We start from the raw sequence: 24,765 nt of genomic DNA on the forward strand, positions 1-24,765 counted from the left end.
GTTTACAGTCGTATTCATACGAAATGAAATACTAAATAAAGGTGTCGAAATGCATAATAAACAGCCAGTCTCATGGAATGATGATTCCCGCAAAATTTATTAGACAGCATTGTTAAGCCCATCAACAAAATTGACTGGTTTCTCCATGCTCATTTTGGATAAAAACTAAACGAGTGCTCGCATCTTTATTTCAGTAAATCTCATATGCTTGATACTTGTCCAATCTCCTCTTTGTTCATTCAAATCATTCAAATCATTGAAAAAACAGACATTACAATATTGGGTGGTTGCATGTATAGTTGCATTCCTGATACGTATAATCTTTGGCTTGTTAAACCAGAGCGCGGGCGTATCCGACTTGTTAGAATACAGTCAATATGGGTTTGTAGAGCTTGACAATATTGAAACAGCCAATCTAATATCTGGATTACAATGGGTGAATCTGGGAATTGCACAATGTATGGTTGTGCCAATAAGGACAATCTCAGTTCAAAACTATAATTTGTGAGCATTATACAATGAGGATTGTATCTATTGAATTGAAAATGTCTATTAAGTAGTGCAGTCAATCTAGTAGGGAAACGCAGACAATCATTTCTATTCCAAAGCAGTGATTGCAAGATAGTGTTTCATTTTACATGAATGCGGCTGTAAATGTGAGACTGACATCCTGAATATTGAGTAGATTGTTTGAGTTTATAAAGAGCCAATTGCATGCAAGCTAAAAGAAGGATTGCCAAATCTGGCATGACTGTAGCTTTCGAAACCCAATTTATTTGGTATCAAGTAAGACCAATGTGAAGCTGTGTTGAGAGGAGTTTGCAATAAAAGGGAAGATGGACCAAGTATAAACTAAGGCTGTAGTTTCAACGCTTGTAAAACTTTATTCATTTGGCTAGAAAGCAATGACAGCCAACAATAATATGCCACACCTGAATGATAAAAGGTATGACTTTTGCTTCTTCTCTACTACATGATAGTAGCTGCTCATTATCCATGCATCTGTAGCTTTTAAAGAGATTATAGCTGGCTAATCTGCTGATGCTTCAGTCCATCAGTGGATGCTACTTTCAACTCTCATCTACAACATACCAGCTGTAGTCTATCAACTGGACTTGTCTTACTTTCCCTTATATAACATAACACTGTTTTCAATGATTAGGCAGGCATGGGACCGAATATTACAGGATCCACTTTTGTCTACAGACTATTTGCGTGACAAGGGCATGGCTGGTGCTATTGGAAATGACGATCTCAGAAGTCTCTATTGGAAAGTACGTTTTCCAAATCTGATGAATTGTAACTTATTTTCAATTGTCAATGCACATCTGCTACTTGATGATAAAGAGTCAATGTGGTTTATATAGATTGTACTTGTGTATATTTCATGTCTTGCATATTAGGCTCATTCAATCTGATTAACATATATTTTCATTGTTGGTATAATACCTCCATTTTGATCAATCACCTTAGATTTATCTGGATATTGTTCCTGGTATATCTACAGAGGCTTGGCGACTTGTTTTAGAAAAAGAACGCAGAGGATATGTGGATCTCAAGGAAAAATATATTTTTGATCCAACAAAGCTTAAAGAGGCTGCAGATTGGTCACTAAATAATCCACTGAGCTTGGCCGAAGATGTACGACATATTGGACAACGTTTGTTTTATTTTTCAATCTCTTCTAAATGGCTGGGTTTATTTTTATTTCAATTCTAATTCTTGATTTGGTCAAATGATAAATAGAGCCCATGGAAGCAGTATTTCACAGACGTAGAGCTGCGTAAACTTATTCTTCAAGACGTGGAACGCACGCTTCCTGATCAAGAGCTGTTTCGAAACACTGCCATTCAAACTGTGCTATGCAATATATTGTTTATCTGGTGTAAATTGAATCCAGACGTCTCGTACCGACAAGGAATGCACGAGTTGCTGGCCATTGTCTTTATTATTGTTGATCGTGACAAAGTTACTAATCCAACTTCAAGTAGCGAGTAGGTTTTTAAATATATAAACCCACTGGCATGATTGCACTTTTGTAGTATCATGCTAATCTTTTACAAACCAACGCTTTTATAGAGAAGACGCATTTCATACCATGTTCAGTGCTAATCATGTAGAACATGACACTGCTACAATTTTTTTCCGACTTATGAGGGGAGTTCGATCATGGTATGAAGTACAGGAAGATCAACCACAGTTTGTGCGTCCAAATGATAAAAAAGGTGCTCAACAAGCCAAGGTAACTGTGCTTTGTTAATTGTGTGCATTGAGCTTTTAACTCTTTAATTGACTAATGATATCACTTTATTAGACAGTTCCAATCATCACTGCCTGTCGTCGCATTCAAAATGAGCTCTTGACCTCATTGGATCCAGATCTGGCACGACATATGGAAAAGCATGGAATAGAGCCTCAGCTCTACGGATTGTAAGCACTAAAAGCTGATTTTTGATTTGCAGCTATCCCCACTCTTTCCTCTGAATGCCAGCCAAGTATTTATTTTTAGCTGTTACTCCACAATTTTATTTATAATACGTATAGGAGGTGGCTTCGACTGTTGTTTGCTCGCGAATTCACACTTTCTAATACATTCATTTTATGGGATGGATTGCTTGCCGATGATGCTGCAGTGACTCTGGCTGAATGGGTGGCAGTTGCTATGCTGATATATATTCGTGATCAATGTGAGCTTGCTATTCAATGATTGATTTTAAGTTGTCGGCGTGCTTTTTATTCACGTTCTAGCCCGTCGTTTTAATTACAAGCTAACAATTGTCTGGATGTTGTTTAATAGTACTTTTATCTGATTATTCTGGTACAATGCATACATTGATGCGATATCCATCCACCGCTGACATTTCATCCAGTGAATTTATATCCAGTGCCAAAGGATTACGGGATCGATTTCATTCAAAATCATTGAGAACCTCATTAAACCAGCTTGGCGATGACACTGCTCCATCTACCACCCAGCCGAGTCGTTTACGTCGTACACATAGTCCATGGACTCATTTTGACTCTGCTACACGATTAAATAGTCAATCAGCAGCTGTGGCATCGACGGGAACATCCAATGGAGATGTTCGCGCAAATTTAATATCTTCGACATCAAAAGTATCACCATTATATAGTAAAGCGTATACTCGGTTGCTTCAAGAAAGAGATTCTCAGTTGATACAGGATTTGTCCAGTGTGCTTGAGCGTTTACAATATTGGAAAAAAAATATGGCGCTCACACCTTCTCAGGACATTGATGGTTTAGTCAAGATGATTGGACAGCTCGAGTCGGTTCGAAAATCTCTCGAGCAACCAATCCAGATTGAAAACCATCCTTTGTTTACTGATATGCCTAAACATGGCAACAATACATATGATGATGATGCCATTGAAGTCCGAAGTCGAGCGAATTCAAGTGGCAGTTTGAAGACTGATCGAGCACCAGATTTTGCTAGCATTGCTAATGTGCCAGCCAATCAGTTTGGAGAGGAGAAATTGTCTGCAATACCTAAATCAAGTCACGTCGTTGCTGACAATATACATTCTAGCACGCTTCATCAACGACGCATTTCTAACCAATCTGTTTCTCCAACTTCATCAAAGTTGCCTATGAATTCTACAACTTTTTTCCAATCACAATCAGTTGATTTGGGGTTCGTTAATCATGGCTGTGAATTGTCCCAAAAGCCTCCTTTGTTTGAATCATTTCGTCAGGGAGCATTTATTCCCATGTCGGCTCACATAACGGACAATTCATCATCACGACTTACTCAAGGGGCCGACATGGTATTTGGTCAAGTCAAGGCAGGGCTTGCAGGTGTAAACAAGGCATTTTCTGGTCTTTTTGAGGACTCGTTGTCTGCATCCTCGTCTCAATCTGCGCGTGCTATTGCTCAACATCCAGACATTTCCTCAGCCAGTCACACCGAAAACTATCGGGATGTGAATTATTCATCTCGATCTTCATCTCCGTTTTCTGGCAAGCCGATATTTAGAGGGTCTGTGGGTAGTCCATTTCTTAGTGCAGCTACTGCGACAACTATCCCTCATAATAATTCTACTGTTTCTAGCTCAACTGTAACTCTCAAGTCACCTATGAGAGCGCAACCTGCTGGTGATAGATCTAATATGTATCCACCTATGAAATCTGTATTTCAGTCAAAAGACAGTTCAGATCCTCTAGGTGTTGGAGTAGTATCTTCTAAACCATCAGGTAATATTAAATAAATTCTTCATTACACTACCATGCGATTCTGCATTTGCTTAGCTGTTGCGAGTTTTGTGGAATAGTTTTATAAATGTGAATCAAGCTTTACATCAGATTCAACTGGACAGATGTACACGTGACTTATTTTCAAACCTTTCAAGTGAATATTGTAGTCAGTTTTTTTGGATTCAGCAAGTTGGCATATTGAATTGCAGTTTGGTCTTTGAAAGACCAAACTTTACTAAGCGCTTTAGCATTACGATGACCAGTAGAGATATTTCTGAAGAGACGGCTCAGCTCTCTGCTGACCTTCTCGACTGCGACAGAAACGATTACGCCAAAGTAAATGAGATTATCGACCGCATTGCCGAGCTTGTTCCTATTCATATTAAAACCAGCAACAATCAATATCTATATGAAGATGACTTTGCTGGATCAAATCAAAAGGATTTGTACAATGGTTCGGTCACAGTACATGGGCTGTCGCAGCTTCAACGGACATGCACGCCATGGCTGGTGTCGCTGTTGAATAAGCCACCACGACTTCCTGACATGGTCAAGGATAGCAATGAGCTGGATGTCTTTACTGATCGTTTATCTAGTATTATTTCACTTTTATGCGGAAGAGCAGGTAATGGTTTGAAATTTTGAAACAGCGTTGGATAATTGCATTTGGTTTGAGCTAGACTCGATGTCTAGTTTGGATCGCTATAGCTCACGCTTGTTTAAATATCATAGCTATTGGAGAATGTACCACTACCTGGAATTTTCAAACTACAGGCAACTATTCGATTATGGAAACCACTTTTACAGAAGCTGAGATTGGATTCCAGACATGGGGCAGCGGTGTTTTATTGGCCAAGTAAGCTTTGATTGAAAAAGTGAATCTAAAACTTGTTTACCGAGTTGAATTAATGCCATCTGATGCAAACTATGATATATTAACTATCTTTGTCACTCATGTATGACCTTTGGAAACCATAGAATGATTGATCAAAAGGTAATCGACGTGGCTGGACAGAATGTGCTTGAGCTTGGATGTGGAACCGGTCTTTCAGGACTTGTTGCAGCCAGATCTGGTGCAAAACTCGTCGTTCTCACAGACTACCATCCAGTAGTTCTCAGCAATGTCGAGCGCAACGTCGAGGCCAACAATGTTGAATCAAACGCCAAGGTGGTCAAATTAGATTGGCTGTCGAGTCTATCAAAAGAAGCTCGTAAAGAGTTTGAAACTAGAACAACCATTCACGGAGGAGATGTTGAAACTCCTGAGCAAGTTAGTGTGTACGTACACGAAGACGAGGTTGAAAATCCAATTCTTACCAACACAGATTTTAGATTGGTGATTGCTGCCGATTGCATTTTTGACATCATGCATAGTATATTGGTCCCGAAAGTTGCAAAGCGGTATCTTTCAAAACATATTGATGCTCGTCTTCTTATTTTGATTCCGCATCGTGAAAAGTTTAAAGCTGAAATAGCTGCTTTTGAAGAAAATATGCTTGCTGAAGCATGGATTTTGGAGTTTAGCAAATGGATCGAAAAATCGACAATCAATTTTAAATACTATATCTATAAGCTTGATCAACATAGCTCTAATTGCTAAAAATGAGCATTATGGGTTTTCATGTATTGCCTGTAATGTTTTTGTTGGTTGAGCTATTTCGATAGTCTTTTATAAACTAGGCAATCCCACTATAAAGGCATTATATATTACAGCTGTATTCACGCGGTGTAACACTTCTGTGATGTATCTTGCACTGACTGCCTCTACTTTGAAATAAATAATGGTTGAATAATCGTTGCATTCTCTTACTACAACTGACTTTAGATATTCTCAACTCTTTCCATCACAACATTCATTATATGAAGCACACAACCAAACTAATTTTGACCTGAAACTAATTTTTCTGCTTTTTTGATACAACCATATATTGTACAACTACCAAGTTTGAAGCCAGACTCATACATTGAAATCCAGATATTGGGCTCGACCATTGTCAATACATTTTTGTACATTTTTTCTTTGTATCCTAAAATCTTGTGCGCTCACGTTCTAGTTCAAAAAACAAGATTGCAATCTCAGGAATGCAGCGATTGTTTCCGTCCGATCACCAAGCAAAAAACCAGTCACTCAGAGAGTTCAAAGAACAAAATATTTCCAGTGAATTTGTGTAAATCATCATTCCATGAGACTGCTTTTCTTGTTTAGTATTTCATTCTACGTGAATACGGCTGTAAATCGCACAGATATGACATATTTCGCGTATCGTTGACATTGAAATTCATGAGATTTTAATGCTGAAATATATATAAATTCATCGATATAGCAGATAAACCATATACAAGTCTACTTCAAAATTGCTATTGGCTCAGCACATTTCACTGTAGTACAACAATTTGTCAAAAACAGGAGCTATATCCACATTGAAGCAACCCTTAACTGTATCACCCATGCAATGTACCCCAATATCTACTAAATTAGTAGCTTTATCAGAAACTCATGTAGCACCGTCCCTCACCGAACTAGATTTGCTAGAAAACACACCACAGGTAAGAAATGACCATCAAACTTTTTAAAGATTGTGAATCTATACCAAATGCCATATACTATGTAGATATCACCTGTCGATTATATATGAAAATACAGTCATTTGAATTGATTTTTAACTATATATTTTTTACGTTGGTATTTGCCACTATTGCCTTTTACCCCTTGTTACAAATCAGTTCGAGGAGCTCAAAAAAAGCAGTTATATTCCACAGTATCATCATCACACTCTAGACTTGATACAACCCACACCACATCATCCCATTGAGAGAGAAAACTGTCTACCAATGCCACTAACATTAAATGAAAATCACTCACAACCTGGAAAGTTTAATGAAGCTTCCGATTCAAAAGAGGATTGGCCAATTAATCATGCTCTTCAAAATCCCAACATGCCACATTCCGCTGTAAAATCATCGAGTAACTCTCCATCTTATTCCAGATCTAAACTATTAGAACCAGTGATCATTTCACCACGGTCGTCATGCTCAACATCGCCCAAATCCAAAAAAAGTCCACTAATGATGCCATTATCATCAGCACAAAAAAGTCCCAAACCCAACAACGCGTATCTTGGAATGAATAGCCCAATACAGGGACAATCGCCATCATATTCAGACTCCAAATCCAAATCTCACAAAGTACCAAAGCTTCCTAGTCTTTATTACCTGACTCATAATCTTGTTCAACAACCCGAAAATTCAGCAGACTCGCGCTCACCAACAAGTCAGTTCAAACCATATAGTGCACACCTATTTGAGCAAGTCGACAAACCAATGGAAGACTGTGTTACTTTAGTAGAATCAGAAAGTTCTGTCAAAATAGGTTCCACTACACTACTTCCCAGCATTCTATTAGCAACTCCTTCCAAAGAATCGCATATTTTGCTTGCTACCGACAGCCCAAATACAGTTGTCCCATCTTCTTTGCAGCTGCAACCAGATTCAACTTTGAGATCGCTAACTACTAAAAGACTAGCTATGCTGAATCTATCATCTTTTCAAAAACCTTTATCCATGACAGAAAGAGCATCGCCATGGATTGCTGCTAAACACGATTCATTTCAAACCGGAGAGCGTATACCATCAGCACATGAACCAGTCAAATCAAAATCAATAAAAGATCATGCCCATGTATCTGCCATGCCCATGTCAAAAATACACCTGAGCGAAAACCATGAAGATCAAGACATTTTAAACGATTGCAGCATCAAGAACAAGAAAGAGGTTGCTGAAGCGCTACATCGTCCGATTCGACAATTCAATGTTGATGTGGTTGCCAAAATGCATGCCAAACAAGTAGCACAGCGCATCAAAACAGCATTTTTGGTCAACAATTCTAAATTACAGAATCGGGTAGAAAGAAATGTTGGGATTTCTAAAATGGGTCGAGTTTGGGTATGTCAAAAATGGCGATTGGCTTTGGCATCAACTTTACTAGGAATTCGAATGACAAGTGAGTTTAAAAATATCGCAAAGGGGATTCAAGAGATTCAGCGTATTCCATGCACCAATGAGAATAGTTTATTGTACATTTTGCAGACCTATCAGGGCCACGCGGATACACATCTATCAGCAAAGGTAAAAATCAATGTATTGTAATTATTGAAACCTTTCAATTCCAGAAGCCTTGACTATTGGTTTATATAAATCATGGATATAGATCAAGGCAGTTTGCTTTAGTAAGGTGAGATCGTTTGAAAGTCTTGAACAGCTATCAAAACTACTTTCGCTGCGGCTGCAATCGTTTGCTCAGTTTTCCACGAATAATAGACTGCAGTTTTGCCGAATCATGCAGGTAACATCAAGTAACTAGCAACTATAAATCAATTTCATGAATAGAGTATACATACATTCAATTTTACAGTATTGATTATGATTATTAGTATGCGCAGTTTCCAGTTGGATCATTGATCATCAAGGAGGGGCATATCTCGTCATCGTACTACATCATCGTGAGTGGACAAGTTGAATTGTTTATTGTACGAGATGGATTCAGATATCGGGTGAGTACTACTATTTGCTAGAGTTTAATGAATAATTGAATACTATTTGATTCAAGCTAATTGAGTCCTGTATTACTCATGCGACTTTTCACATATATAGCTGAACGTACTAAACCCCGGGGATAGTTTTGGACGACTGATGATTCGCGAAGATATCAATACCTCTAGTGTCGCAACTTTGATGGATAGTGAATTTATTTATATTGACAAAGGTGATCATTTTGCTGTCTAGTCTGTTAAAATTTCCAGATAGTCTAAATCTAATGTGTTTGAATATTTTGAATAGACGAATCTTCAAAGGTAAAATTCGACTTTTTACTAGTTACTGTGTGCATACTATGCCAAAACATATAGCTGATCAATATTTAATTAGATATCCGTTATTGGAGACTGGAAACACTTGCTCGTGGAACTCTCAAAAGTACCCCACTTTAATATGTTAGATACATTCCTCAGCTCTGCCTCGGGACTAATTTCAGTTCTTACATTTGAACCTAATGAAATAATCTTTCCAGAAGGCACAGATCACAAAATGATATACTGGGTGATCTCTGGTCAGTGCAGTTGCCACAAGGCGGTTCCCTTTATCCAACACAGGGTAAAAATATCTGCCTCGAATACTAAAATTCAATTTCTTCCTTGCGATCCAAATGCCATGACCCTCACTCAGCAGCAACTTGACGATGGCGATGAGATTGTGTTTAACCAGTTGAGCATTCACGACCTTACAAGCGGTGAGCATTTTCCCGATCTTCCTTTTTCAGAAGAGTATCAGTGGGTCACAACAGAAATGTTTGATCAACACGATTATGCAAAACATCTCGAGGACCAGGTACAAAGCCATGGATTTGGTAAAACATTTATATCGGTCGTATCTTCATCCAAAGTCATAGTGGCTAGTATGACATGTTTGGACTATGTGCGATTGGCATCGGAAAAAATGATATTGGATTTACTTAGACATCGCATGCTACAAACATTCTCTATATCAGAATTACAGAAAGCTTTTATTGAAAAACGAAAATGGGAGGCATATAAAAAAAATCTTGTTAGAGATCTACGCAAATAAAGTCGGATTGTTTACATATATGATTAAACTTGGTATAGTTTCCAACACCCGTATACTTTGAACTCGACATATTAAATACGATACGCTGGAATTTCTGTAGACTAGCCAGTATACTAGTTTATAATGTTTATTAATGATACAAAGTGCTTTGATATAGTTTATTGCTTGAAAGGTTGAAATACATTCTCACCAAAACAACTTTTCGATTCAAAAAATATTACAGCCGCATTCATGTAAAATGAAACACTATCTTGCAATCACTGCTTTGGAATAGAAATGATTGTCTGTTGCGTTTCCCTACTAGATTGACTGCACTACTTAATAGACATTTTCAATTCAATAGATACAATCCTCATTGTATAATGCTCACAAATTATGGTTTTGAACTGAGATTGTCCTTATTGGCATAACCATACATTGTGCAATTCCCAGATTCACCCATTGTAATCCAGATATTAGATTGGCTGTTTCAATATTGTAAAGCTCTACAAACCCATATTGACTGTATTCTAACAAGTCGGATACGCCCGCGCTCTGGTTTAACAAGCCAAAGATTATACGTATCAGGAATGCAACTATACATGCAACCACCCAATATTGTAATGTCTGTTTTTTCAATGATTTGAATGATTTGAATGAACAAAGAGGAGATTGGACAAGTATCAAGCATATGAGATTTACTGAAATAAAGATGCGAGCACTCGTTTAGTTTTTATCCAAAATGAGCATGGAGAAACCAGTCAATTTTGTTGATGGGCTTAACAATGCTGTCTAATAAATTTTGCGGGAATCATCATTCCATGAGACTGGCTGTTTATTATGCATTTCGACACCTTTATTTAGTATTTCATTTTACGTGAATACAGCTGCAATAGTGGCAAAACTTTTTAAATAAATGATTTGAAAGCCTAAAACTATTCCGCTTTTTGGAAGCCCGTTGCTTCAACCATAGCTGTAATTTTCAATTTCTTAGACCCGACAAAAAGTATCGCTGCTAGTATATATTCGATATGCTACCTCATTTACACCAAGTTCCTGTTTTCTCTGAAATAAGTAAAATATGGAGACAAAATGAGCAACTACCAGCTGATATTGGAGACCAGGTCACCCAGCTAAAAGAAAATACTGAATCTTTCCCTCGACACGCTTTTAACATCCATCATCTTGGTGTACCAGTAGCACAAGGCACTGCAGGGAATGCTCTATATCTAGAGGCAATTATTCCACCTCATACGGAATCTAATGCATTAAGACTAAACGAAACTCGAGGTGTTCGACCTAGATCAAAAAGCAAAGTAGCAACGTCGCAACAAACTGAAGCGATTCTAGATGTGGCAGAGAGAAATACGTTCACGGAATGTCATCTTACAACTCCCATTGGTACAAATAATGGCAAGAAAAAACTGCATCCATCAACACCACCAAATGTATTGTCTTTTACAGATCATAGTCCACAAGCTTCAGTAGACCATACTAAGCACCAAGATACCCATACAGTCTCAATTTCCAGACATAATACGGTCAGAGCTACATTGGACAAAACAGGTACACCACCAGTACATTTGACACCCGCTATTTCACAGGTAGTATCATTGAGTACCAAGAAAGCGGGGGATGGTAGACCTGTATCTGCACTGAGAGTGCGCAAAACCCCCAGCCAAACTTCAATGCCGCCATCAACATCTCCATTGCCTTCCGGGTTGCCATTTCAGCAGGAGTCGTCTAAAAGTACACAACCACAAACTGTTCAAAAATGTCGCAGCAAATCAAATTCAAACGATACTACTGTTTCTATTCATCGCCAATCTACTGTTTCTCGGCCAGTAAGTTGTTTGCATAGGCTTATTTAGGTAAAAGCAACGTATACTCATCCTGTATTTACTTTAGCGATCACGAAGGGCGAGTGTCGGTACGGCTTCACCTTTTAAAACACCTTCCGATCATAGCCAAGAGTATATATCTAGTGGAGAAATTGAAATATATTCTAACGAGAGTTTCCGACCGGTACAAAGGCAGCTGTCAGTTAAACGAAGCGATCAGATGCGAGCCTTGATTGACAATGCAAAAAGTACTATTCATTTCGACTCGCACTCGCAGGATCGCTGCAGTATAGCCTCTGAACCCAACTCTGGTCAAATTCATCCTAGCGTGCCTAACCAAGATAAATGTTCAACTCGCCATCATGATCACAAATTGTTATCTATTTCTTTGGCCCATCCAAGTCAAATCGCTGATGTTGCAGAACAGCATATTGAGGAGTCTAAACTACAGTATGATGCATCTGGATGCATCCAACCCAACAAAGGCATTTCAAAAGAATATGATAGTGGCTTGTCTAACCCTACACCCTCTGCTCCTAATACTGTCATTGCCCCAATAAGCGAACTATACGAGACCTCTACTCTTTCCAAGATGAAATTACGACGACCATTGATGATTGGAAATATTTTACAAGATCTACAATTATCACATATATCCTCTGAAGCAGTTTCGCGACGGCTTTGTCTCATTCCATCCAATGTCGTATGCACAGATAAATCTCAAAGCACCATTCAAGATGGTGTAAATATGCAGCATAACGTGCCAAGCCAGCGAATGATGGGTGATGCACTTTCACCTGGCACATCAAATGTATTCAATGATACCACCATATTATCCAATCATCAGCCAAACCGCACACATATCATTTCAAATTCATCCCTGTCAAAAGATATATCACGAGTTAATAGTACCAGCGATATACTTAAAATGGAAAGAAACATGGGCTATATAGTTCCTGCTTCTCCGCGGAAAAGCATCAGCAGTCAAGATAGTTCAGACGCATATAAAAAAACAGACTTTGTATCACCACATGCGCCAGATGTTAGTCACCATACAGCTAGTGACATTCTACATCGTCATGGCTCGGTGAGATCACGCAGCACAACATCTCATAGGTCTATTGATACTAAACCAGAGCAATTGTGTGATTCGATACATATACCCCATCCACCACAAAACCAACCTCTACAGCATAATCGTTCCACATCTGCTCATAAATTGGTTCGGTCACGTAGAGGGTCGGCAAGCAGTATAAATGAGTCATTTTCTACAATTCAAACATCAAAACAAGAGCACGGACTAGATTCAGTCTCGCACGAGATCCTCGTGTATGGATCGTATAATGAATCCATGAGTTCACAACCAGAAAATTTCAAGTCTTCGGTACATTCGCTTTTGCCACAAGTTGCAGAAGTTTTAAATAAACCAGCAAGACCAGTACCTCCTGCCCTATTAGCCAAAATAGAGCATTTGCGAAGTGGACATGCAAGTGGTGTATCAGCTCATTTACAACCACATCAAGGTTCCAATGGGTCGGATTACCATACATTAAAGCCTTCATCCAATTTAATGGACGAATTTATTGAGGAAAATGAGACAGATCTTCATGCATTTCATACTCATAAAGGGGTTGTTGTTGAGCAGCCAAAAGGCCTTAGTGCTATTCTCCCTCGCTTAAAATGGCGGCGACTATTTGTTGTCTATTTGCTATCGATACGTTTATGGAAGAGTGGAAAAGCGCTACTTGAACCACTCATTCAAATCAAGTATGCATCACAAACACAACAGAACGATACATTGCTGTCTATGCTTAAAACCCATCAAGGAAAGGTTGATTTGGACTTGTCTGGGCAAATTCAGGAACTATTGCGTGGTGATCGCAATCCCAAGGCTACAGAAATACTTGAGCGACTTTTGACAATCCGCATAAAAGCCATGCAGCGGTATACCATGGACCAACGACTTAAATTCTGTAAAATTATGAATTATGCTTGCTTTAATGGAAACTCCCTCGTTGTTAAAGAAGGCAACATATCCAAGTCTTTTTACTTTATGCTTAGCGGGCAAGTTGAAATATTTAAAATGAAAGACAATAAAAAGTACCGACTCAACACCCTCAATGCCGGCGAAAGTTTTGGCGACCACACGATGAACCTGCTAAATGATAAACGCACTGCTTCTGTAGTAACAACTATGACTTCTGAATTTTTAATTATAGACAAGGCGGACTTTTTCGATATTACAAATGTTTGGGATGAAAAGAATATGTCGAATCATATGGCCATCATTTCTCGGATACCTATTATGGATGCGGCTGGTGGAGGCTTTGTAGAGCGTATCAAAAGCTTTACCCAAATTATTACATACGAGCCAAACGAAATGATTATTTTAGAGGGATCATCCAACGTCAAGGTGTACTGGGTCCTCAAAGGCACATGCAAATGTGTAAAACTTGTTCCATTTATCAAACGGCACTTGGGGACGACATACGAATCTGGCGATAGCACTGTTCTTGCCCCATATGATCCATCATCACCTCCAGTTTTGGGAAAAGATGAAGAGATTGTCAAACAGCTATTGCAAATCCACGAGTTTGAGTTTGGTGAGCATTTTCCAGATTTCCCGCCCCCGTCTGATGGATACAATGATTACGTGTCTTCGTTTGATCGGTTTGACAAGGTTGCCTATACAAAAAATCTTGAAATTGAAGACATGTCTAAGCCAAATGCGGTGGCATCAGCATCGGTGGTAGCCATTACAAAAGTAGAGCTCATGTGTGTTAATCGAGCAGAGTTTTCGCACGTTGCTCCAGAGCGAATACTCCGAGAGCTAATATCTCAGGATCATATTTTCAGTGTGCCGCTTCTTCAGTTGCAAGATGCATATTTGGAGAAAATTAATTGGGCAAACTATCGAAAAAAAGTGACAGACGAAGTGACAGGGCGACGAGCAACTAGAAAATGAACATCATAACTCATTGGTTTCAAGCAAATTTAAAGTACTATCAAAAAAAATGTAATTTAAAAACCATGTATAGCCCCATCCTTCATGCCCTACGCTTATGAATTATCTCAGTTATAAAAATAGTTCAGTATATGCATCCATGTTTATTGATTCGATTTTTGGAAAAGTAACGACAAAAGACTACCATGGATAGCCATTGAGTAAGAAAATAAATTGAAAGGGGACTTGAAAATAAACAGGAAAAGGTAAAATAGATGTAACTTCGACCAACTTCAAATTGGAGATTCTACAGAGTAAAGTAGCTGTGCAATTCAATCACAATTCACGAACATAGTTTCCGGGAAATTGACCAGTTCGATCACCAATGCGACCAATCCACCAGTCATTGGTATCGGCAGTTCGTTGAACCACTTCAATTTTTTCATCATGACTAAAGGATAAATCACCATCTGCTTGCGCTTGAAAGTCATAGAGCGCAATTGCATATTTTGTGGTTGACGAAGGTAGAGGGGGGACGCTACGAGGAAGCGAAGGTGGGTTTACCGATCCACTTGCAGCACTATCACCAAGTTTAACAGGATGATTTGCTGCTACTGTAGGGAGTGTGCCAGCATCAGTAGAAGAGTAAGAGGGCGGAGCAGCACTTTCAGCATTGGCATCTGGTACTTCTGGCAAAGTATTATGATTACGCTTAGGAATGATGAGAATTGACAATAGTTCCTGAACCGCCTCAGTTTGTCTGTTGTATCCGTCAAGAACATTTGTATGCATATCAAAATGACGCTGTGTAATTTCTGAAAGTTTTGAAAACAGAGCTTGATAGACCTTGGTTTGATACGAATAGAATGCTAGTAGACACGGATCAATAAACTCTACGCGAAAGCGTAGTAGGATAGGAAGGTCCTGTTTAAGCTGTATGTTGACAGCATTGTATTCTCGAGTTGCCTGGTCAAGGGAAGTCTCATACTGGCCTAGACGTTTCTCGTCGCTTACAGATCTGTCCGCCTTTTCACGTAGTTTGTGGGTAGCATCGCGATGACGATCGTAATCAATGAGCTTATGGCTGCGTTTAACCATGAATTTCTTGACCTGATCGAGAATTGTAATAAAGTCACCAGTAGGAGCAACTACCAGCCGCTCAATCATATCAAGGTCGCTGGATAGAGATTCTCTGAGTGCAGCTATTTCTTGTTGAAATTCATGCGTAACCAAGGCATGGTCGTTAGAAAACCCTCCATCTGGCTATATTATTGTAGATGCGATATAATTGATATTGTTAGAATTTATAGGGATGCATAGACAAGAACCAGACATTACTCGTACTTTAGTGCTGCCTTCATCAGCAAAACTGGCAAACATCTCTTGAAAGCAGCAAGCCACACCAGCCTGGTGGGTCAGCATGATACTGAGCGAGTCTTTAAACTTACGAGCCTCTGTAGCAAGCTGACGAGCTAGGGTATCGAGCTGTTTAAAGGAAGCGTCGTAAACTTCGTATTCGTCGTCCTTGGTTTCCGAGGCATGGCCCGAGGATTTGGCCAGCTGGTGAGGAATACGAGCAACAGCCTTTTGGAATCCCTTCCAAGACATAGGTAATACTATCTTGTCTGTTGGACACTAACAATTGAATTGTAATTTGCAAGAATTGCTTTAGTTGTACTCTCGCAAATTGAAACATTTGCAGTCACTGTTCTGCTTTGAAATATTTCTTGTGGTTTCCTAGAAACTGACTTGTTCTCGATTCAAAACAACCGCTCATCATACAACACAAACTATGATTTCTAACCAAGATTCTCCTCATTTGACAGTCATACATTGTACAATCACCAAGTTGGAACCTAGATATTGGACTCGACTGTTCCAGCTCGTATATCCTAATATCTCGGATATATTCGCGCTCTAGTTCAAGAAAATAGATTACATTGGTTTCCATGCCAATCACCACAAGATCAGTCAGCTAACGAGCCCAAATGCCAATGCTGTCCAGTAAATTATCATTTCATGGACTGTTTATTAGATACTTTTAATATTCCATTTTACGTGAATATAGCTGTAATCTGGATGACAATAAACGACTACAGCTTGGAAATGGTTTGGATTTACAAGTGTAGTGACTATGACTTTCAGCTGCAATATAGTTTTGGTTAAATCTGTATATGAATAGATGGATAGGACAGTAGCACTAGATCTGTGACTGAGTAGACGCACTTGCTTTAAATTTGGTAACAAAATGGATACCAAGTCGAGACATTCATATAATGCAACAGATTCCATACAGTCCAAGTGGTAATATTACGGAATAATCCAGTAACTCTTCGTGTACAACTTGGCGACTCGAATTAGTTTCTTTCCCAGTGAAATTGCTGATTCAACCAAGAATACTGACAATGGATGTGAGTAGATCTTGCTGTTGCAACCGCCATGCATGAATCTAAAGTCTAACCTTGACATTATGACCGTTTTTACTGATGATGGCAGCAGCAACCTATTGTAGAACTTGCTGATATCGAGCATCAAAAGGAAAACATTCAACCACTGCGGAGTGGTCGCAGTGCAGCTGCCCTAGCAGAGAGATTTGCCGACTCTGCAGCAAAATGCACTGCTACCAGTAGTACATATAATGTACAGCAGCAGTTACACATGGCTGATCTTGAACGTCAGCGTCAGTCGTTGGAGGACGCTCTTGCTTCTGTTTCGGACACTTCAGATGACGATCCTTTAGATCCATTCCATCGCTACATCCGATGGGTCGAACAATACTATTCTCAAGATCATCCTTCCTACATGAGAGTTTTAGAGAATGCCATTCGTCGCTTTCGCAAGGACTTTCGCTACAAAAACGATCCTCGCCATCTGATGCTATGGATGCGGCTTGCTAAACGCACCCCAAATCCTGTCGATATTTTCAAGTACTTGAGTGTCAACGAAATTGGACTACAGACAGCCCTGTATTATGAAGAGTATGCTACACTTATGGAAACCTGTTGCAAGTAAGTGAAGTTTTTGTTTGAACAATCTGTATCTTGGCATAGCTTGTTCATTCCAGCGTGAATAACTCGACTCGCTTCCAGTCGGCCATCTAATGTTGATACAATTCGTGTCTGATTTATTTTTAGATTTAAAGAAGCGCAAGAGATTCTTACTCTTGGTATCAACAGGAATGCCCAGCCTGTTGATAGACTTACCCGCTCAAGAAAAGAGTTTTTGGCTCGAAGATCTACTGCTGCAATTTCTGAAGAACTTGACCCGACCCTTGATGAGAACCAGCAATCTGATTTAGACTCCAGAAAACCGCTGGAAAATATTGTTTCTTCTGCATCCAGATCCCAGTCGGCAACTCAGCAACATCAAGTCTTATCATCTCGCTCTGCTATTGGACAACGACAAGGCAAAATTAAAGTGTTTGTAGATGCTGACCCCAATACAGATTCTGTTAGTCTTGAAAATAGAGTCATGCCCACTACTTCTTTATCTAATCCATGGCCTATATATGACGGCGAAAGCCAGCGGCGTAAAGAGAATGTTCCTGAACCTACCAAATGGGTTGGAGCGACTTTTCCCCAAAAGCAACCTCTCAAAAAACCGATATCTGCCGATATAAAGATTCCAGTATACCAAGACAAGGTTTGGAGTTACTACCAAGCCGACTATTTCTATATTTAGAAACTATGATTATTATGACTTCAAGTGCTGATTTTATATTTTGGGATTTTCAAATGTGTATAGTTGGAGCAAGCATTTGTTGAACCTGAAAAACGCATAAACCCAAATGGAAATCAAACAGTTCTTCACGAAGTGCCTCCATCTAGCAAACATACTACACTGCTCCAGTCATTAGATCGTGATTTATCGCCAGTCAATAAAATTGCAGCCCTTCCAACTGTAGAACCTGCCTTACCGCGTCCACCAGTATTGCCAACGAATTCTGTCGCTATCAATAAGTCTAACGCAGCAAAAGATTTTGCATGTGCTTGGAAAAAAGATTTATTTTTTGCTGATGGACTAGAGCTTTCCTTTGAAGAATATCGTGCTCAAATTCCACGATATAGGTTTGTTCAAAAATTAACTTTTCCACTATCACACACTCAGAAAAATACCCAAATTGATAATGCACCAATGGATATCTCTATGAGATTGAATAACAATACCCAGCCCCAATCAAGTCGATCAAGAGATGCTGGATTGTCCACTCAACCTTTTACTATTTCCACAAACCATCAACAATCATCTCGGCCTTTTGTTCAACACAATATTTCAAAAGCAAAGGAAATTTCATCACCAACAATTAACACCAAAGCAGCAATGGAAGATATTTTCAAAATGTTTAGTGTACCGCTCACTGCTGATGATCCTAAAAACGCTCAAATATCTGAGACTGGTGCTGACTGGGACGATGATGAAGAAACAATATCAAGCAAAATATATCGGCCCACATCTGCCAATTTCAAAATTGGTGTATTTCATGATGAAGAAAACGAAGGCAGTACATTGCAGCAAATGAATGATCAGGCCGATTTGGTTCCTATATCTCAACGTGTATTTGGCAGTAATTTGTCATCATCAGCACAACAACTGCCACCTCATCCCATGCAGTCTTTGAAAACTGATCATGCTACCTCTATTCTTTTACGTGAAAACAAGGGGCTGAAGAATGCAAGTCAACATGCTTTATCTGGTTTGGCTGACGAATTACCACTTCATGGTGCAAATACTCGACCCACATCTGAAAATTCACTTCTTATGCATTCAACACCGTACTCATCAGTTAGAAGTGGCGACGTGATGCAAGACAAATCCATCAATGTTGAAAGAAACATGACCACCATTTCAAGGGCTCGAATGATTTTTGGACAAACTCTCGATCCAATGACGCCCATTACCGAGGCTAGTAGTGAACTTGATCGCACAATTGGTGGGCTAAGTACTGTTTGCAGCCAAGCTACCTTATCTGGCATCTCAACTATTTTAGAAGAGGTGGATGATACCATGGCATATAAACGAAGACCCCTTGACACTGCATCTGACGATTTAAATATTACTGCTGACACTAAACAGACTCATGCGATTTTTGACGATGATAACATGTCTAGGGAGAAAAAATGCTATATCGGTAATAAAATTATTCACTCTATGAATGACACAGATATAGATTATAGCAACTGCGTGCGTAATCTACACATGTCCCATCAAGCAGTAGCTGAACCGTGTTTGCCTCAAAATGCCATGACTGGATACTCTATGCAAGCACAAGACAATGACCAAGCTCTTATTATTGATGTTCCCAATCCTTGTGATCCAAATGACAAAAATATTCAGCAGACTATTCTTGCTATTTCGCCATCTACATCTCAAAAGAATACGTCTCCTATCTATGATCATGGCGACTCTGACGCAATTCTCCCGGTTGACAAGAGCCGCAACAAGTACACAGACATACATCTTGACTCTGTGGGCGTGCTAAATGTTCTTGGTCATTTGGGTAATGGCGCGTTTGCCCAAGTATACCTTGTTCAGCGCGATCTTGACCAACTAGATGCGCCATTAAGCGATGCAGACCTAGCTAATCTTCTCGACGATAGCTTTAGTAATGACTTTAATGGCTATGAAGAAAAGAAATCATACAATACTACACTTACACCGCATATATATGCTCTCAAGATTCAGTCACCGCCATCAAGCTGGGAACACTATATTCTATGCACCCTTCAACACCGTGTTCCTGATGACATGCTTGATTCTATTGTATGGTGCTACTCCATGTATATGTATAGAAACTGCTCCATGATGCTTCTTCCACATTGTAAATACGGATCAATACTTGATTGTTTGAATACTGTATCTACAAACTCCTATGGCGTTGATGGTGCTGGCGTCAATGAGGCTTTGGCTGTATTTTGGACAATTGAAATGCTAAAGATAGTTGCTGGAATTCATGCCGTTGGGGTGATTCATGGAGACATTAAAGCCGATAACGTCATGCTGCGGTTTGAAAGCGACTCTGCTAAACAGAGAAATATAAGTGAAGCTTCTAGTCTGCAAGCACAGTACCAAGCTGGCGGTAGTGGTGGCTGGTCGAGCAAAGGGCTAATGGTGGTCGATTGGGGGAGGAGTATTGATCTCAAAATGTTTGATATGGAACAGTTGTTTATTACTCCAGTGCCTACAGCAAAGTCTAATACGGGACGTGGCGGATCAGTGTCAGTGGACGAGTCTATTGAGTGTCTTGAAGTGCGTACTGGTTGCTGTTGGAAATTCCAGCCGGATTGGTATGGGGTTGCAAGTATAGCACATTTACTTTTATTTCGTACCGATATGCAAGTTGTCAATGACATGGATGCTCAACCATTTGGCCAACAAACACGGCTTAAACTTAAACGACCGCTGAAGCGCAACTGGCAAACAGGACTATGGACAAGATTGTTTGATATCTTGCTCAACAGTGGGATGTATGGTGCAGGGACCGCCGATGATTGTATAGCTGCTATTGATCCTGTTCGAGTAGAGTTTGAGCAGTGGTTGGAGAAATCAAGCGTACGTGGATCTACTATGCTGAGGGGGCTATTATCTTCTGTTCAAGCAACTGCAATGGAAAAACGGAGGCATCAGGCACGCTGAATGAAGCTTGCTACATTTTTGCATGATGATTAATAGTTTTGTTCAAGTTTTAACTTTGCTTTGGAATTGATCATAATCATTTGTTGTCTTATTGGCAAACTCATACATCTTATACTGTCACAACTGAGACCAAACTCAAAGCGCACTTTGTATGGCATTCTACTGATCTACACTAGACAGAATTGATACGACCATCTCATCATAAACATTAAATAGTAGTCACTATGAATAAAATGTTTTTAAACTTTATTTCCTAATACTCTGCTTAACAGCCACCATTTTATAATTTCAAAAAAATCAAAACTATTGACCACTCTAATGGTTGATTTCAAAATAAATCCTACACACGAAATACTACAAAATTACTTGCGTATGTATGTGCAAACAAGAACTGCTATATACGAATGAATCTTGAATTTAAATCATAGCAAAACGTATGTTTATTAAAAATAGATAAATTGGATATTATGTAGTTGCCTCTTCCTCTTTAAAGCGCATAAATACTTGTTCAAGAGTGGTTAAATCCAAGCCAACGTTATTCACAATTGAAGCGAGTTCTCCATTTGCAATCTCGACCTGCAGAGTCCGATACATATCCGCAAAAAGTGGTGTAAAAGCACTATTTCCGCGGTCTGATGTATCTTGTACTTTGGCAAGTCGAACCTTGACTGTGGTGCTGGACACTGCGGTTTCAAGATACGCAGCAGGAAAAAATTGCTGCACAATTTTGAGAATTGTTGAATCTGCCCGAGTGGATAGTTGATTGGACATTGTAGCTTTGTCAGACTTGACAAAATCAATACTATATCCCGTACCGAATTGCGATTTAAGAAAAATCGATGTGCCAAGTGTTTTGAGATGGCCATTCGACATGATAGCAATACGGTCACCAAGAACATCGGCCTCCTCCATAGAATGTGTAGTCAAAATCAAAACACGATTCTTTTTGCAGCTTCGAATCAAAGACCAGATACGTTGTTGAGCAGCAACATCCATGCCAGTAGTTGGCTCATCCAACAACACGATACGAGGAGATCCAAGTAGCGCAATAGCTACACTTAGTTTGCGTCTCATACCGCCAGAGAGAGTACTGATGTAGGCATCTAGTTTAGCATACAGTTCAACATCGCGTGCTATGGCCTCGACATATTGCATTTTTAAATTTGCAGCCTCTTTTTGACCACTAGATATAAAATCTCCAACTCGGCCATCAATCGTCACACCCTTAATACCACAATACAGTTCTAAATGCTCACGAACAGTGAGAGATTCAAAGATTACATCAAACTGTGGACATACACCAAGTTCTTGTCTAAACATTGATAATGCAAAAGGATCCGTTATATCCATCACTTTGTCGCCCGACTTGGATTTGACGTAAATGTGGCCTGATTTTGGCAACACAACACCACTTATCATGGATATTAATGTAGTTTTTCCCGCACCGTTGTGGCCCAGTAGTGCAAGAATCTGACTACTGTGTAAATTCAAATTAAAGTCTTGCACAGCACGCTTAATTTTGGTTTCCATTGCTGCACCACAAAAAAATCTGCCAAAGATCCCCTTGCTAGAATCAGAAGATGCATCCTTTGGTTTTTCTTTGACTTTAAATTCCTTCAGTATATTGTTAATGGATAGCACATTGCGGTCGGAATCTGAAATATGATCTTCGTTAAAGTTTTCAATAAAGCCATCCTCTTGTAATGCGTGTCTGGGTACTTGGAGTGAGGGAATACTTTTATAAGTAGAGAACCAAAAACTGGAGATAAAGGGGAAACTCCATGGTTGTGAAGTGGCAATATTCTCTCCAGGAAAAATCTTGTTTAAATACCATGCAAGACTCCAATACAACACAATGTCAAGTGCAAGCATGTGAAAAGGAGCACCGACGCGAATATCGCTCATTGAATCTAATGTAAGTCCAAGAGCCTGACTTTCGGCACTCATGGTTAATGCAAGAGATCGACCAAGTGCAACAGGAGCAACCAACATCACAAGGTACTCAAGATACACATGGTCGAGTTTCCAGACAAATATCTGACATATTCCAAAAAATGCGAGCGATCCAAAAGCAACAAACATGCTAATAGAAGACACTTGTCGAATATGCGAGATAAAAATGGACATAATACATCCTAGAAGAATCAGCGAGATCATATACAATAGCAGTAGCACGATCAGTAGATATGCCGAGGAGTATTTGAAGATACCTCCAGCCATAACGATCAGTACGACAATGAGAACGGTAACGATGTTAAACAACGCGTTGCCTATTAGAATGGACAGCATGTACATGGTATCATTGGTGCCCATCATAATCAACCCAGATTTTGTCTTTTCAGATTTTTCCTTGACAAGAGTCGTCAACAGTACTTGAAAGAAAGGCTGCAGCATGTAGATAAAATAGTATGGCAAGAATGAAGCTACGCCAGAGGTTGCTTTACCACGAATGGTTGCAAGTAATGGAGCACCATTGTGGGGATAAAGCGGTGCAGATAGAAGCGGAGATCTGAGTGATGGAAGATTTTGTTTTGCGCGAAATACGTTAAGGATGGCTGTTTGTACATATGCAATTGCAGTATCTATACGAACATCCCTGTATGAAGAGATGACTGTACTGTTTGAGATGATGTTGTATGTAATCTAAATTTTAACCGTCAGCAGATCATTAGAACACACGGTTGGAAAGATCAAGGAGCATAATGCCATAGTGTTGAGCGAAAGCAAATTTAAAGCTTACCGACGGAGTAATAGATGCTGTTGTTAGATCTGATACATTCAGAAACTCGACCCCAACAACAAACAGAGTTGGATTGGCATTACGAGCAGATAATATGGCATCCTTTGATAAGAAGCTCAGTATGCGAGCATCTGGCTCAGCAGCCAAAACCAATGAAGTGAGCGAGGTAACGATGTCATCAATTGGAGTAGAATTTGTGAATCCTAGACTAACGCAGTTAAGCTTGGCTGATCCGTCAGGACAATACGATGACAGGGTATTCAAGGCAGTTGGTACTGGAGCTAAATTACAATGCATTACAACAGAATTCAATACGACACTATGCTAACATTAAGGACGCAGTACATACCAGAGATTGTGGTGGACAGAGAAACATTCAAAATAAACAGAATAAATAGAATGAAGACTGGAGTGAGGATTGCAACCAGAGTAGATGTCCTATCTCGGAGCTGTAATACAAGTCAGCTGTAGCTTTAACCATCAGATAAATTCAGCATACTTGTCGATTACCTTTGTCAAAATTACTTTTTTTGTCAAAACATACAGTTGTTTTGACAGTGAAACTTTGACAGACAGTTGAAAGTCTTCTTGATGGATTTTGTTGGTTTGAAAAGTGTGCTCTAATGACTGTGGAGAAACCATAGCAAGTGCAGACGATTGATTCAATGTAAAGGTCTGTTCAAGTGGATAGATTTGTTGCTGTGGTCTATAACTAGAAAACGCCATTTGTGAAGACCAAATTTGGTCAGCTTGTCTGTATATGAAAAGCAGTCCATGCGATGAGTTGGGCCGGGTT

General features: G+C 39.4%; 7 protein-coding genes across 7 annotated transcripts; 5 read left to right on the plus strand and 2 right to left on the minus strand.

The window, feature by feature from the left end:
* Positions 1–893: 893 nt before the first annotated feature.
* On the plus strand, positions 894–4,227 carry BATDEDRAFT_86843 (uncharacterized protein; the record flags this gene model as incomplete). The annotated part of the gene is made up of 8 exons (XM_006677466.1): positions 894–946; positions 1,163–1,274; positions 1,474–1,641; positions 1,747–1,994; positions 2,080–2,242; positions 2,315–2,430; positions 2,545–2,687; positions 2,798–4,227. The coding sequence occupies exons 1-8, from the start codon at positions 906–908 to the stop codon at positions 4,225–4,227; spliced, it is 2,421 nt and encodes an 806-aa protein (XP_006677529.1). The 5' UTR covers positions 894–905.
* A 241-nt stretch (positions 4,228–4,468) lies between these two features.
* BATDEDRAFT_34580 (uncharacterized protein) lies at positions 4,469–6,011 on the plus strand (the record flags this gene model as incomplete). Its single annotated transcript, XM_006677345.1, has 3 exons — positions 4,469–4,838; positions 4,946–5,069; positions 5,192–6,011. 3 exons carry the CDS (start codon positions 4,469–4,471, stop codon positions 5,811–5,813), a joined length of 1,116 nt encoding a protein of 371 aa, XP_006677408.1. The 3' UTR covers positions 5,814–6,011.
* Positions 6,012–6,661: 650 nt separating this feature from the next.
* On the plus strand, positions 6,662–9,832 carry BATDEDRAFT_87247 (uncharacterized protein; the record flags this gene model as incomplete). Its single annotated transcript, XM_006677467.1, has 7 exons — positions 6,662–6,760; positions 6,938–8,338; positions 8,421–8,555; positions 8,644–8,763; positions 8,864–8,975; positions 9,050–9,063; positions 9,137–9,832. 7 exons carry the CDS (start codon positions 6,662–6,664, stop codon positions 9,830–9,832), a joined length of 2,577 nt encoding a protein of 858 aa, XP_006677530.1.
* A 1,010-nt stretch (positions 9,833–10,842) lies between these two features.
* Positions 10,843–14,617, plus strand: BATDEDRAFT_86845 (uncharacterized protein; the record flags this gene model as incomplete). The annotated part of the gene is made up of 2 exons (XM_006677468.1): positions 10,843–11,655; positions 11,720–14,617. The coding sequence occupies 2 exons, from the start codon at positions 10,843–10,845 to the stop codon at positions 14,615–14,617; spliced, it is 3,711 nt and encodes a 1,236-aa protein (XP_006677531.1).
* A 324-nt stretch (positions 14,618–14,941) lies between these two features.
* BATDEDRAFT_2765 (uncharacterized protein) lies at positions 14,942–16,204 on the minus strand (the record flags this gene model as incomplete). Its single annotated transcript, XM_006677032.1, has 2 exons — positions 14,942–15,859; positions 15,941–16,204. Coding segments are annotated over 2 exons (1,182 nt in total), but the record flags the coding sequence as incomplete, so codon positions are not given.
* Positions 16,205–16,985: 781 nt separating this feature from the next.
* BATDEDRAFT_34582 (uncharacterized protein) lies at positions 16,986–21,229 on the plus strand (the record flags this gene model as incomplete). The annotated part of the gene is made up of 4 exons (XM_006677346.1): positions 16,986–17,007; positions 17,096–17,604; positions 17,731–18,238; positions 18,341–21,229. The coding sequence occupies exons 1-4, from the start codon at positions 17,002–17,004 to the stop codon at positions 21,227–21,229; spliced, it is 3,912 nt and encodes a 1,303-aa protein (XP_006677409.1). The 5' UTR covers positions 16,986–17,001.
* A 420-nt stretch (positions 21,230–21,649) lies between these two features.
* On the minus strand, positions 21,650–24,695 carry BATDEDRAFT_34583 (uncharacterized protein; the record flags this gene model as incomplete). Its single annotated transcript, XM_006677347.1, has 4 exons — positions 21,650–23,872; positions 23,970–24,250; positions 24,319–24,418; positions 24,480–24,695. 4 exons carry the CDS (start codon positions 24,693–24,695, stop codon positions 21,695–21,697), a joined length of 2,775 nt encoding a protein of 924 aa, XP_006677410.1. The 3' UTR covers positions 21,650–21,694.
* Between the last annotated feature and the right edge of the window lie 70 nt (positions 24,696–24,765).

Source organism: Batrachochytrium dendrobatidis (genome assembly GCF_000203795.2).
Source record: "Batrachochytrium dendrobatidis JAM81 unplaced genomic scaffold BATDEscaffold_3, whole genome shotgun sequence".
NCBI classification, from domain to species: domain Eukaryota; kingdom Fungi; phylum Chytridiomycota; class Chytridiomycetes; order Rhizophydiales; genus Batrachochytrium; species Batrachochytrium dendrobatidis.